Source organism: Lepidochelys kempii, chromosome 2, assembly GCF_965140265.1.
Source record: "Lepidochelys kempii isolate rLepKem1 chromosome 2, rLepKem1.hap2, whole genome shotgun sequence".
Lineage (NCBI taxonomy): Eukaryota > Metazoa > Chordata > Testudines > Cheloniidae > Lepidochelys > Lepidochelys kempii.
In genome coordinates, this window is record NC_133257.1 from 267441209 (window position 1) to 267456380 (window position 15172).

Consider the following 15172-nt stretch of genomic DNA (forward strand, 5'->3'; position numbering starts at 1 on the left):
CACTTCAAGCAGACATAAGGCCATTTAGTAAAATGGCAATACTGTATCCTGCTGGCAACAAGCCCTGTGCAATAAAGGAACTATTGGAATACCCTATCTTTTCTTCCAAAAGCTGCTGCTCAGCTTCTAGGAACTGATCCCTGTTTTCAGTTGTAAAAAGCATAGTAAAGACAAGCAACTGCAGGAATCATACAGAGCAGCAAGATTTATTTTATTCTAGTTAATGGTAAAGAACATGCTTCTTTTAACAGAACCTCAGCATCTCTGGTTGTTAGCTTTATGTTATGCACTGGGGCACCAATTTTTATCTGCAACCAGGAGGAATAACATTTTTATTTTAAATGAAAAACAAGACTTTCCAGGGAGAAAAAGTTAAGACACCATTCATTAATGAGTGCTTTGTAAATTAAGGGTTAAAAACTAGAGTCTGACTTTCTATCTAATCCTGCAAAGGGTAGGGACTAGAACAGCTGCATTGTACCTCAATGCTCATTCTGACTCAGCTGTGCTTGCTGACAAATTAGTATAGCTAACACAGCTATCTTTAAGTGATGTCCATGTTAAGTGACAACAGGTTGCATAGCATGCAGCACTCAACAGGATCAATACAGGCATATTCCTACATTCCTTTGCAACAGCTTCAAGTTATCCAAGCAGAGTCCCTCCTTTTCACCCACTCAAACTTTAGGCAAAATCCTCCTCCTCAATCCCTAACCTTGTGTCAGCAATTCAGAAAATAGTAGGCCAGTTAAGTGAGTGGGACTAGAAAGCCATGATCATTTCACTCCCCTAGTGTTCTGAAAGTAAGCATCACTGACCATCACTGAGATCACCTGCTGAAACTGTGTCAGTTTTCTACACTGCAATAGCAAAAATATTCTAAAAATAGAAAAATGAAATTGTAAAACTACAAGTGGCCGCAGAGGGACTAAAGAACAACTGTAGTACACAAAAAAGCTTTTAACTAACATTTTAAAATGACTAGATTTCATGTTAGGCATATCCCTTTAAAAAGAACAGCTTTACACAAAGATTCTGTATTCAGTTAATTCAGATGGGGAAGAAACCTCTGCATGTGGAGCCCAGATGCAAGTGAAGAGATAGATCTATGAATCAAACAGCTAGCCAAATGTGACCAGAGCTGGGAGGGTATCAAAAGATTACCACATAAAAGCTTTTACAGTGTGGTAAAGCACTATTTGCTGGGCTGATAGCAGGGGAACCGCTCCCTGCCCCAGCTTATCTCCGCCACCCTCGGCCTGAGCAGGAAGCCACTGCCTGCTTCTCAGCCTTCCCAGGCTTCCCGCCAAACAGCTGATTCGCGGGAAGCCGGGGGAGGGGGCGGAGAAGCAGAGCAGGGCAGCGCATTCACCAGAGGAGGCGGAGCGGAGGTGAGGTGAGGTGATCTGGGGCCAGGCGCAGGGTGGGGAGCTGCCGGTGGGTGCTCTACATCCACCAAATTTTCCCTGGGGGTACTCCAGCCCTGGAGCCAGAGGGACCTGCTGGATGCTTCCTGGGAGCTGCCCCAGGTAAGCACCTCTGGGACTCCCCACCTCGCCCCCCAGCAGGTGCCTCTGGCTCTTAGGGGCGGGGTAGGCACCCACTACGGTGGCCCATGAGACCCTCCTGCCCGGTTCTGGGGGCAGTCAGGGGACGGGGGGGGGGGGGGGTTGGATGGGGCAGGAGTCCCGGGGGCAGGGGTGGGCAAAGACCCCCTCGTGGGGTGAGGAGGGAACCCATTGTTAAGATTTTGGCAGCTCATCACTGGTATAAATGTACTGTTATTACCAGGTGTGTTTTGGTAAAAAGGCCTTGGAGCTGAATATATACTTCTATTTCAGCTATATGAAGTGCGGTATACAAATTCCCAATAATCTTTTTTAAGACCAACCCCACTATCATCATAATCTGAACTATTTAAGAGTCAAACACATCAAGACATCCAAACTCCATAATCCTTGTCAGAATCACAAGATACTACTTGCATCTGGCCAGTGCAAAGGATTGCCTTTATGTAAACAAATTTAAGAAAGCGCCCACTAAACCAGATAATCTCAAGCAAAATGGACAGGGCCAATATATTAAACAATCTCCACATTAATGGCTTGGCATGGTACACCACACGGTCTCCCACAGTATTCTCGTCAGCAAGTTAAAGAAGTATGGGCTGGATGAATGCACTATAAGGTGGGTAGAAAGTTGGCTAGATTGTCGGGCTCAACGGGTAGTGATCAATGGCTCCATGTCTAGTTGGCAGCCGGTGTCAAGTGGAGTGCCCCAAGGGTCGGTCCTGGGGCCGGTTTTGTTCAATATCTTCATAAATGATCTGGAGGATGGTGTGGATTGCACTCTCAGCAAATTTGCGGATGATACTAAACTGGGAGGAGTGGTAGATACGCTGGAGGGCAGGGATAGGATATAGAGGGACCTAGACAAATTGGAGGATTGGGCCAAAAGAAATCTGATGAGGTTCAATAAGGATAAGTGCAGAGTCCTGCACTTAGGACGGAAGAACCCAATGTACAGCTACAGACTAGGGACCGAATGGCTCGGCAGCAGTTCTGCAGAAAAGGACCTAGGGGTGACAGTGGACGAGAAGCTGGATATGAGTCAACAGTGTGCCCTTGTTGCCAAGAAGGCCAATGGCATTTTGGGATGTATAAGTAGGGGCATAGCGAGCAGATCGAGGGACGTGATCGTCCCCCTCTATTCGACATTGGTGAGGCCTCACCTGGAGTACTGTGTCCAGTTTTGGGCCCCACACTACAAGAAGGATATGGATAAATTGGAGAGAGTCCAGTGAAGGGCAAAAAAATGATTAGGGGTCTGGATCACATGACTTATGAGGAGAGGCTGAGGGAACTGGGATTGTTTAGTCTGCAGAAGAGAAGAATGAGGGGGGATTTGATAGCTGCTTTCAACTACCTGAGAGGTAGTTCCAGAGAGGATGGTTCTAGACTATTCTCAGTGGTGGAAGAGGACAGGACAAAGAGTAATGGTCTCAAGTTGCAGTGGGGGACGTTTAGGTTGGATATTAAGAAAAACTTTTTCACTAGGAGGGTGGTGAAACACTGGAATGCGTTGCCTAGGGAGGTGGTGGAATCTCCTTCCTTAGAAGTTTTTAAGGTCAGGCTTGACAAAGCCTTGGCTGGGATGATTTAATTGGGGATGGGTCCTGCTTTTGAGCAGGGGGTTGGACTAGATGACCTCCTGAGGTCCCTTCCAACCCTGATATTCTATGATTCTATATGTAAGCACAGCAACACTGTTTTGAACACATTTTAATTCACCATCACACAAGCAGTTTACTTGGGTGAGAAGCCAAGAGGGTCGAAAGAAAGACTTTCAGATAAGCCCATTAATATATTTTATTACTCTTAGAACAATTAGATGTGCAGATTGGTTGGTTATGCCAGATAATGAATAGAAACCGTGACACAAAGCACAACTGAGAATAATACAACCCAAACATGTACATAAACAGAGTTGTGCATAGTCACTTAGCTAGAATCCACATCAGAACAGCGGACTTAAAACTAAATAGAGGCTACCTTTACTTGTGCATCTCCAGTACTGACCACTTCAATTTAAAAAAAAAAAAATAGGCCCCCCAAATTATTATATTGGTTTAAAAGATTATGAGATTTAAGAAAATTATTAATTTGAGGATTTTTATTTGCCTTCTGGTGTGACTCTTTTGGATACACTTGGGTCACATTTTCATATGCAACCAGGAGGACTAACTTTTTTTATTTTAAATGAAAACCAAGACACTCATTTAATCACATGCCTCCAGGATCAAGGGCTTAAAATCGTTAACTATCACATGACTTTAATAAAAACACAAGTATAGGCGCAGTGTTGCTAGCATCAGGTACATGCAAATATGCATGTGAATTTTTGCCCTTGGTCATATGACAATAGCAATGAAAGTGCCAAACATTTAGATTATACATGATATGCCTTGTACCTGTGAATTTTCACAGCAAAATGGATGTAGTCAAGTTTTAATAATAGAATACTCCCACTTAGATCCCACTGAATTGCTATAGTTTATCAAAAACTGAACCACAAAAAAGTATAATTTTTAAAAATGCATTTTCTGCAATACATTTAATTGGATCCTAAACCTCAGAGAACTAGTGTCCCCTATAATTGGCTTTAACCTACACTGTCAACTCTCAACACCATGAAAACTCTCATCTCAGGTCTTAACTGCTACAACCTTGCCCCCTCAAGTTCATTCAAAATGTTGCTGCTAAGGCGGTTTCTAGATAATACTTAGTCCTGCCATGAGTGCAGGGGACTGAACTAGATACCTCTCAAGGGTCACTTCCAGTCCTACGATTCTATGACTCTTGGATAGCTGCTCTGACCACATCAGGTGGGTAATATCAGAAGTTGGTCCAGTAAAAGTATTATTTCACCCACTTTGTCTCTCTACCTACTAAGAAAACAATCACAACAGGATTAAATACAGAAAACTATTTGGGGTCTCCCACATTGTGCTCTACTAAATGACGTTTAAAACAACCGCGTGATGCTAGCCAATATAACAACTGTGCTAGAACTTCCTCGTTTTGCTTTGTGCACTGTAGCAGCATTAATATTAACGTCTCCAAGTCGGAAATAAGCCCTCTACCGCCTTCATTTTATAACATGCTAGAGAAACTGGAGTATCATGTCTAGATTTCTAAGACAATATTTAAGGCACTTTTTCTTCTCTCTCCTAAGAAAAAGCACATTTATTAGCTGTCGATCTAATACAGGACCTGTGGAGTTCTACAGCATAGTTTGCAACAATCTTCATCTTTAATACGCATCACAGAGATCACCAGCAGCAGGCCGTATGCCTGGATCAAGACTGAGCACTGTGTGCTACACCTACAGTTTCTGCAGCTTTGCCGATGTAGAGGGGCAGCTAAAATCAGCTGTCCTTCATGCAAATTAAGTGCTGCCCTCAACCTCCTGTCAAGTTGCCAATACAGCCCTTCAGTCAAAGTTTTGGATGCTTCTTTATTACCCAAAATATATACTATGAAAAGTACAAAGGAAAAAGGCAGTGTAGGAACATTTAAAGAATCAAGGTATTACCTGCAGTACTTTCAGCTGTATTTAATTTCATTGCCAAGATCCTGACAGCAACATAAGAATTGCTGCCTGGAATACTGAAACAGATGAAAAGCTTTTCTTTTTAATCCTGTGGGATACATTTCATTATTACAGACAATGAAGTAACAATTCTTACTAATGCTAGAGGTTTTACCAGCCCTCTAGAAAAAAATCAATTATGTATATATGGAGAATATTAGCAGTATAGATACAATCCAGATGTCTACATCATTGACTGATTTTTTCTGATTCCCATTTTGAGACTCAGGAAATTCCCAGTTCAATTAAATATACAGCTTTTAGGATGCACTTATGAAACATTTGCTGTCCTTAAACTCAAATGTCAGGGTTTTGATTTTTCTTTGCAAAAGCAATGTAAAAACTTACAGGAAGCCTGCAGCCTTCTGCAATGAAGGCACCTACAGTTACTGTGGAGAAAGAGAGAAGGAAAGGAAAGGGAAATTTTGTGGTTTGATCTCAAGCTTGCAGGCCCCAGATATGTGCTTTGTTTTCTTATTAGGGAGGGGACGTCTGTTCAGATATGCAGCAATTTGTGTCCACTCTACCATAGTCTAGTACTATCAATGCCCTCTGGTGGCCATTTGGGGGCTTGAACATAGAATCGAGGATGACAGACAAGCTTGCGACTGGGATGGAAAAAGGGATGATTTTTGCAATGTATACACACCCAAAAGAGTAAAACAGAGCATAGCTTTCTTGCCCCACTCCTGAAAGTAGCAATAGTATCAAGTTTTGAAGCAGCATGGTGTACTTGGAAGCAAGTAGCAGACAGCATACCAGTCTGCAGTGGGGTTTTAAAGCCTGACATTTACTTCTCAGCTGACACCCACTCCCACCCAAAGGCTATCATTTGAAAAAACAGGATTTAAATATTTTCCAAACAGGATAATATCTCTCTCACTTTAGGTGAATCAGAACAATGCAGGGCTTAAAAAACTGTCTTCACAGGCTATCTAGACTTCAATTCAATGTCATTTTCACTCCTACAGCCTTCAGGGTTACATCACAACTGAAAGCCCTGAAGGTTTGAGAGTTCTGCCAGAAGATGGAGATTAAACAGGTACACACAGCAGCCAGCTGCAAAAACATACAGAAGGCTTTGTACACACCCAAAGCAATCCTCCAGCATTATGTAAAGACCACAATGTAGTAAGAGGATTACCTGGAATTTGCCAAATTATATCCAGCAACTTGCTAGGTATACTCTAAAACTTCCTAGGAATTGATATCCCAATGTGGAAAGCACCACTTGAGGGTTTTCTAAAATTAACATTTAGTCTCACTTTGAGACAAATTCCCATCTGACTATACTGCTATTCTCATTACCCCTTCTCTTCCCTTACCCATCTCTCAGTATTCAGATGGTTCACACAAGTCCATGCTGGGGCCCATCTGACTGTTTGTTAAGCTCATCTAATCTGGCTCATGGATTTAAAAACAAAACAAAAAAAAAAACACTTTAGCAGAGATGGAATAGCTGAATCCTGACAGGACATATGACTAAACTCGTTTCTGACTGAAGAAAGTCAATCTCAGTAGCAAAGATCCTGCTGTCGAAACACATCCTGGCATTTTAACATGAATAAATTAACAAGTGAGAGCTGAAAAGTCTGATCCATGAAAGTTCATTTCCTCTTTTAGGAAAGGATAAAGCAGTTTTGGAGTCACAATCTGGAGTTTTGAATGTGAACCTCTTGCTAAATGTTATGCAGCAATTTCTGTGCTCAAAAGCTTCATATTACAATCAAACATTAAAACAGAGCCTTATGTTTCACTCCCAGCTAGGCCATTTCATAGAGCACACAGAGTTTAAATCTGATTTATTCTACAGGATTTACTCAGTGGCAGGTAGCACATATTCAATCCTACCTTATATATTGTCAGAAGCATTTTTTAAATCAAGATTTGTTTAACAGCCATAACATGTGGCTTTGATGAGAAACCATGGTCTTTTTCACAAGGAAATTGATCTCCCATCACCTCTTCAAGAAAAAAAAATAGACAACCATCTGAAAGTAGCACATAATGAGATCAAGAGCCAAGAATGGCTTCTAGTAAACTGACACCATTTGAGATTGCAGAGGTTGACAAACCTTAACAGCCAAGCATGTACAAAGAGACAAAAAGATTAAAAAAGCTTTAGTTTATGCACCCATGGTAATCAGGCTCTCCAATTACTTTGGAGAGATCAAAACAACATCAAAGATAGGGATTCTACAATGCTTATGATTTCCATTGCCAGTTACTCCAAGGCAATTTGAACATCCAATTCTTCATGTTTAGAAGCTAACATTAGTATTAACCCTCTGGAATATACCTAATATTAACTGGCTTGTTAGTTTTAGAATAAGATAAAAACAGATTCAATTCAGTCACTAAAAGGATTGATTGCACATCCTGGGCCAAAATTTAAAATGTCATCTCCTTCTAGAAAGCCAAAAGTGCACAGTACAAAATCCTCATATAAAGGGACAGACCTACCGGCAGCTCACGTTAGCATACAGGGGTTCAGAGAGACTCGAGCTCAATTCCCACTTACAGGTCCACAAGTCTTCTTACTGGGTGGCTTATGTAGGTTTTAACTGCCAATTAAACCAGTAAGATGACTGCCAATTGCCTCAGTGGCTAAAGTTGTATATAGAGCACTAAGAGCTCTCATGCTGAACCTCCAAGGGATGGACACCTAAGAGATCACATCCTCAAAGAGAAGCTTGCATTTTAAAGCAACACACATTTCTGTTGTGATATTATAATTTTCAATTTTTTATTTTAACATTAATGGAGAATCTTTCTGGCAGAGGATGCTGTAGCTGTACACCAACTTCAAGAGATTCCAGCAGAAAAACCTCTTTAAAACTAAATCTTTGAAGCTAAATGTGAAAAAGTTCTTTCCCACCCCCACTTTTTTCCCCACAATGCACAAGTCAATATCTACTATTACAAAAATCTGTTAATTAAACCAAGAGGAGTACATGACTAATTGGAGTAATCACATGATGTTTTGCCACAGCCTTCATCCTTCCTCATCCCACCCTCCCCGTTTATCCCCACTCATCACATCATATCTAATATTAGACTAAGCTTTTCAGAGCAGGCACTTTTTTTGGTTCTTTATTGTGAAGTACCTAACTTTCAGATAATGTAAAATAAAATGTATGATGTGGATCAAATTCCTACATGCAGTCCAATGCCACACCAGAGGGGGACTTTAGGACCATCCCTTGTTCTGACTGATGACCATTTTAGTCCTTTTATATTCACCCCCTTTGCCCACCTATATAAGTACCAAGATTAGTGTAAATCTTCTTCCACAATGATGACGTTACCTCGTTAGAGGCAGAGAGTATTTTGCTTTTATTTACACATCATATTTCATGAGAGGATGACAAAGTGCTTCACATAGGTGGGTTTTAGCACCATTTTAGAATTGCAGAATCAGGTACAGGGAAGTTAAGGAACTAGCCCAAAATTATGTGCTGAGTCAGTAGCCAAGTAAAGGAGCAGAATTCAAGGCTCCTGAATCCCAGTCCCTTCCTCTAACTCAGCCAGAAAAACAAAGTCTATTCACTCATTAATCTGGAACAAGCAGATATTTTCCCCCCCATAATCACCAGATTATGTCTGCTTTTCATTTGGGCTGGTAAATTTTCAAAGTCATTAGTGAATGATGCCAAGCCTGTTTGTCAACACAGTCAGTGAAGAGTGCTCCTGCAGCAACAGACTAAACTTCTCCTCCCCTCACCCAAAGGTCTGCAAAGCACAATTTGAAGTGCTAGAAAGGCAGTATGGCCTAGTGGTTAGAGCACAAGACCGTCAGACAACGTGGATTCTATTCCTCATTTAACCACTGACATTATGGGCAGGACTGCCGAGTGACTTACCTTCTGTGACTCAGTTTCTCCATACAGAAAATGAGAATAATATTGCGGGCCCCCCCCCCCGCCTTTGTACAGTTATGGGATTTGGGGTAAAAATATTTAGCATATGTAGTAACATTTAGTACTTGTGTAGCACCTTCCATCTGAGGAGGCCAAAGCACTTTACAAGCATTAAACCCCACAATACCAGTTCCTGGGAGTTAGGATTGTTAAGTACCCCCATTTTACAGGCTGAGAAATTAAGGCAGAGGGTAAGTGATTTTTTCCAAGATCAAACACCAAGACAGAGGCAGAGTAAGGATTAGAATCCAGACCTTTTCACTCCCAATCCCAACGTGTAATCATTAGATATTGCCTAGTTTAAAATGGTGTACAAAAAGTTTTAAAAGGCCTAAAACCGTGGAGCCCACTGTTTGCTTACTGTAATATTTATGTACGGTGCAACCATTTGGTCTGGTGCTTATAGACACTTACTTTCTACCTGACCACCGTCTGTGTGGGGCTTGCTTTTTGGTTCCTGGCTCTCAGCCTTTGCATCATCATCATCATCATCCAGTAGGGGGATATAGTCGGTTTTACCCACTGTTTCTCCAACCACGTCATCAAATTTCTCTGCTTCCAGGGTGGCAATGAAGTCTCGTTTCACTTCCTCCTCAATTTCTGCTGGTGGTTCTGTCAGAGCATCTGCAAGACTGAGATTGTGATCCAAGTCAGCCATGCTTTAGCACCTCTGTAACCTGAAGAATGAGAAAGATCATATTTTTAGTAAGAGATCTAATGCTACTAGGAGATTGATGCTGGCAACTGTGTTTACCTGCCTTCACAGTGTTGTAATTCCCAGATGCCTGGAAAACAAAATTAAAGACAACACAGTTCTCCTGAGTCAAGTGTTTTAACTGTATGATCCACATTAAATTTCATATAGTGTTTGCAATCAGAGCATAAAACAAAAGCTACTAGATGGCTAGCAACTAAGAATTAGCCTAACCTTACATTCTGTTCTCGTGTCTCCTCCAGAGCCAAGAGTTAATTCAGTATCCTCAGCTGCACAAAACCAACTGACACAAGGCAATCTAGTTCTTGGGCAGACGCCACTCAGCCTCCCCTATGGAGATTACGTTTTACATAATCTCTGGTGTGTACCTTAAATCTCAGTGTTGCTTTTCATCCCTTCCACAGAGGTTCTGCAGCATGTTTCTGTCCTCAGCAGACCTGGCTAGTGACAGTAAACTTTCGCCTTCCCAGCATTTATGTTGGAAGGTAAAGCTCTAATAAATTAAGTGCTAAACATCTCAATGCTCCTAGTTTAATGACTCAATAAGATAATTGATTGTCCAATCCTTTCCTCTTATGTAGATCAGTGTTCAATGTTGTTCTCTGTGAGAGTCAGCAGACAATTTATATTAATCAACCCACCCGGATTACTGCAGAAGCTCTTTAGGTACACAGCAAACAAACACCTCTTTGTGGGGTGGATTCCTGGATTTTAAAAGAGTTTAAAGAGCAATGCACCAATGAGAGGCAAGGGGGAAAAAGTTGAGCTTTATCGTTCAACAGTCTATCTTCAAATGCTGGTTTTTTTCAGACTAATTTTTAGACTGTTCTGTTCTACAGAAGTATTGAAAGTTCCATTCATATGCCCTGTCCATCCAAAGAACGTCTTCAAGCCTGGACAGAAATAAAAACATATACCACAGGGTTATCTAAATGGGGACATTTCAAACCCCCTAATACACTCAATTCAGTTTACTTCAACTTTTTAAACAATTTACTGTTAAGTATTGAATCCAGATTAGCTTCAGTTAGATTTGCTCCACATTTAGAAGCATGGATAATCTGTGCAAAAAGTTAATGGTCCTTTAAAGATTTAGTTATCCCCTTTTTAAAAATCCAGTAAGCTATTGTTTTTTTTTAAAAAAAGCATATATAAGACAAATGTGGAAGGAAGGAAAAATGAGTACAGGTGTAACAACAAAGGTAGAGTTCAACCACCACATTCACTCAACATATAAAATTTATCATAAAGTTCATATGTCTAAACAATATGAGGTCATTATGCATTATGACAGACAAGACCCATTATGGCTGACTAAAATGGTACTTATATCAGTCAGTATTGTAAACACTCTGTGGCCACATAGGACTTAAGAATTGTCACTATGCTGCTCACCATAGTTTTATGGCAACAGCATAACCCAGATCCTTCTGCACCAAAACAGAGGGCCCCCCCTACTACTTCAGCTGTGGAAAGTCTGTTAACTGTTAGCAGTATATGGCTTCTGACACACAGAAATCCTGACTCCAGCCAGTGGAGTGCAGTGTTACAGATACTTCAGTATATTCCCATGTTTTCAAGAGACTGCTATTTACCCACTTACGTTCAAGCAGGAACTGGAAAGTTTGAAGAGTTTAGCCAAAATATACACCTTTATATAATAGTACCCCTTTTCCAGCACTGGGCTGTTAAAAGATCACAACTGCTCCTTGAAGCGTACAAAGCTTTAACAGCTATTTTTTTTATAAAGCTTAAAGCCTTTCAACTTCAGATTTGTGTTTTCTTTTAGCTCCCAGTCCCTTGCCTACTATCACAATAGACAGTGAAAAAAATTGAGGAACAAGATTTGGTCCAGGTCCCATGTTTAAAGGCTTATGGCATTTAAGTATTTGTGGTCAAGTTTTCAGAAACACCTAATGGAACTTAAGATCCTAAGCATATTATGTCACTTATTAAAAGTTTACCCTGGTATAGGTCCAAGCCCTGATAGGTAACAAGATAGCAGACCTTAAAGTGATGTAATTTCAGCCACCACCTTGCCTTATTTCTACTTCAGCAGACTCTTGAGGTTAGTTCCACTATCTCAGAAAAAGTTAGAGCTATAAACAAACACTTTAATCCTTTCATTTGAAAGCTGATGTGACACACTGGAGTTCTGACACTATAATCTTTAAGTAGCAATTTATGGGATAGTCATTACAAAAATCATGTCACAAAACTGAGTAGTCAGAAAGCAGTTATAAAGTCCAATACCTTGCAGCAGAGTTAAGGACCATAAGGAGTGTTTAAAAGTATATTACGAACAAAACAAAACAAAAATCAAAACAATGATATTGGTCCACTCCTAGATGGAAATGGAAAAACGGTCAATAATGCAGAAAAGCCAAGTGTTTAATAAATATTTCTGTTCTGTGGTTGGGGAAAAATCTGATGCAGACATATCATGCTGATGAAACACTTTCCTTTCTAAGAGGAGGATATCAAAGAGCACCTGCTAAAGTTGGACATTGTTAAATCAACAGGTCCAGATAACCTGCATCCTAGAGTTTTAAGAGAGCTGGCCAAAGAGCTTGCTGGACCATTAAATGTTGGTTCTTAACTCTTGGAACACTGGGAGAATTCCAGAAGATGGGAAGAAATCTAATATTGTGGCAATATTTAAAAAGAATAAAGAGGATGACTGAGGTAACTAAAGACCTGTCAGCCAGATATCGATCACTGGCAAGATAATGGACTGGCTGACATGGGACTCGATAAAGAATTAAAGGGGGAGTACTGTAATTAATGCAAATTAACGTGGGTTTATAGAAATCCTGTCAAATTAACTTGATAACTTCTTTTCAATGAGATTACAAGTTTGGTTGATAAAAGTAATACTATTGAAGTAATATATTTAGACTTGTGTGGTACCAAGTCAAATGACTACAGAATATTTTGATTAAGAAACTAGAATGATACAAAATCAACATGGAACTCTCATTAAATGGATTAAAAACTGACTAAATGACAGGTCTCAAAATGTAACTGTCAACAGGGAATTATTTTCCAGCAGGTATGTTTCCAGTTGGGCCCTGCAGAGATTGGTTCTTGGCCCTATTTCACATTTTTATCAATGATCTGGAAGAAAACAAAATCACTGAAAGTTTGCAGATGACAAAAACTGTTGGAGTGGTAAATAATAAAGAGGCCAGGTTACCATCAGTGATCTGGATCATTTGATAAGCTAGTCGCAAGGGAACAATCTGTGTTTTAATATGGCCAAATGTAAATGTATACATCTAGGAACAAAGAACACAGGCCAGATTCACAGGATGGGGGACTCTATCCTGGGTAGCAGTGACTCTAAAAAAAATTTAAGGGTCATGATGGATAGTAAGTTGAACATGGGCTCCCAGTACAATGGTGTCGTCCAAAAAGGCTAATGAGACCCTTGGGTGCATATACACGGTAATCTCAAGGAGCAGTAGAGAGGTTATATTATCTCTATATTTGGCACTGGGGTGACCATTATTGGAATATTGCATCCACTTCTAGTAACCACAGTTCAAGAAGGATGCTAATAAATTGGAGAGAGTTCAGAGAAGAGCCACAAGAATGATTAAAGGATTAGAAAACCTGCTTTGTGATGGTAGAATCATAGAAACACAGGATTAGAAGGGACCGCAAGGCTCATCTAATCTAATGCCCTGCCACGATACAGAATTTGTTGTCTCTAACCGTCCAAGAGAGATGGCTATCCAGCCTCTTTTTGAAAACCTCCAGTGAAGGAGTTTCCAGTCTGTTCCATTGTCCTACTGTACTTACAGTTAGGAAGTTCTTCCCAAAATTTCATCTAAATCGCTATGCTGTAATTTGAACCCACTGCCTCTTGTCCTGCCCTCTGCGGCAAGACAGAACAGCTTTTCTCCACCTTTTTTATGGCAGCCTTTCAAATATTTGAAGACTACTATCATGTCCTCCCTTAATCTCCTCTTTTCCAAACTAAACATACCCAGTCCCTTCAGCCTTTGTTCGTTTCATCTCTTTGATCATCTTTGTCGCTCCCCTCTGGATCCTTTCTAGTTTCTCTACATCCTTTCTATACATTGGTGACCAAAATTGGACACAGTACTCCAGCTGAGGCCTAACCAGCACCGAGTAGAGCAGTCCGATCACCTCCCATGACCTGCATGCTATGCCACTTATTGCAATCTAAAATTGCATTTGCTTTTTTTGCAACAGCATCAAATTGTTGACTCATGTTGAGGTTTTGATCCACCAGAATTCCCAGATCCTTCGCAGCAGTGCTGCTGCGAAGCAAGTTAGCCCCCATTCTGTATTTGTGCATTTGATTTTTCTTCCCCAAATGTAGCACCTTACATTTGTTTTTGTTGAATTTCATTGTGTCTGTAGTCCAATTCTCCAATTTATCAAGATCACTTTGAATTGTAGCTCTATCCTCCAAAAAGTTGGCAAACACCCATCCCTCCCCCCAAGGCTGAGTCTTATCTGCAAATGTGATCAGTATGCTCTATATTCCTACATTCAGGTCATTAATAAAGATGTTAAACCACACCAGACACAGAACAGATCCCTGTGGAACCCCACTTGGGTCCTCCTTCCAGTCTGACATCATTCCATTAATGCCTATTCTTTGTTTCAGAGTTGCAGCTGTGTTAGTCTGTATTCGCATACTTATCAGAATGTCATGTGGGGCTGTGGCAAAAGCCTTGCTGAAGTCCACGTATGTTATGTTCACCGCACTCCCCCTCTCCACCAAACCAGTTACCCTGTCAAAGAAGGAAATCAAGCTGGTTTGGCATGATTTGTTCTTGGTAAATCCATGCTGGCTACTGGTGATCACCCCTCATCCTCCAGGTACTTGCAAACTGAATGTTTTAGACATTGCTCTAGTAGCTTCCCAGGTATCGAAGTCAGGCTGACTGGTCTCTAGCTCCGCAGCTTCTCCTTTTTCCCCTTTTTAAAGATGGGCACTATGTTAACCCTTCTCCAGTCTTCCAGCATCTCTCCTGTCCTCCATGAATGGCTCCAAGATTTCTTCAGCTAATTCCTTCAGCACCCTGGGGTGAATAGCATCAGGCCCTGCTGACTTGAACTCAAATTAGTCAGAGTATCTCAGATACGTTCTTATCCGGATCTGCATCCCTTCCCCTTTATTGTCTATGATAACTTTACCAGTCATTCAGTCACATACCTTTTGTGATAAGACAAAGTAGGCATTGAGCAGCTCTGCCTTCCTATCTTCCATTACCAGCTCACCTCCTTAATTGAGCAGCGGACCCTCACCACCCCAATATTTCTTTTTTGGTAGACAGAAAGGAGCTCAATCTATTTAAAGAGCAGATTAAGGGTTCAGAGTCTATAGGTATCTATATGGGGAACAAAA

At 40.9% G+C, this 15172-nt stretch overlaps 1 protein-coding gene across 9 annotated transcripts in view; it reads right to left on the reverse strand.

Moving 5' to 3' along the window:
* Positions 1-15172, reverse strand: part of MAP4 (microtubule associated protein 4) — a 276274-nt gene that overhangs the window by 168044 nt on the left and 93058 nt on the right. For 8 of the 9 annotated variants that reach the window (XM_073329155.1, XM_073329157.1, XM_073329156.1 and 5 more), the window contains exon 3: positions 9486-9748. In XM_073329155.1, the coding sequence (XP_073185256.1) occupies positions 9486-9729 (244 nt within the window). In that variant the 5' untranslated portion in view covers positions 9730-9748. Of the gene's footprint in view, positions 1-9485; positions 9749-10427; positions 10633-15172 lie in introns of those variants that run through there. The other variant, XM_073329154.1, reaches the window with a different exon arrangement.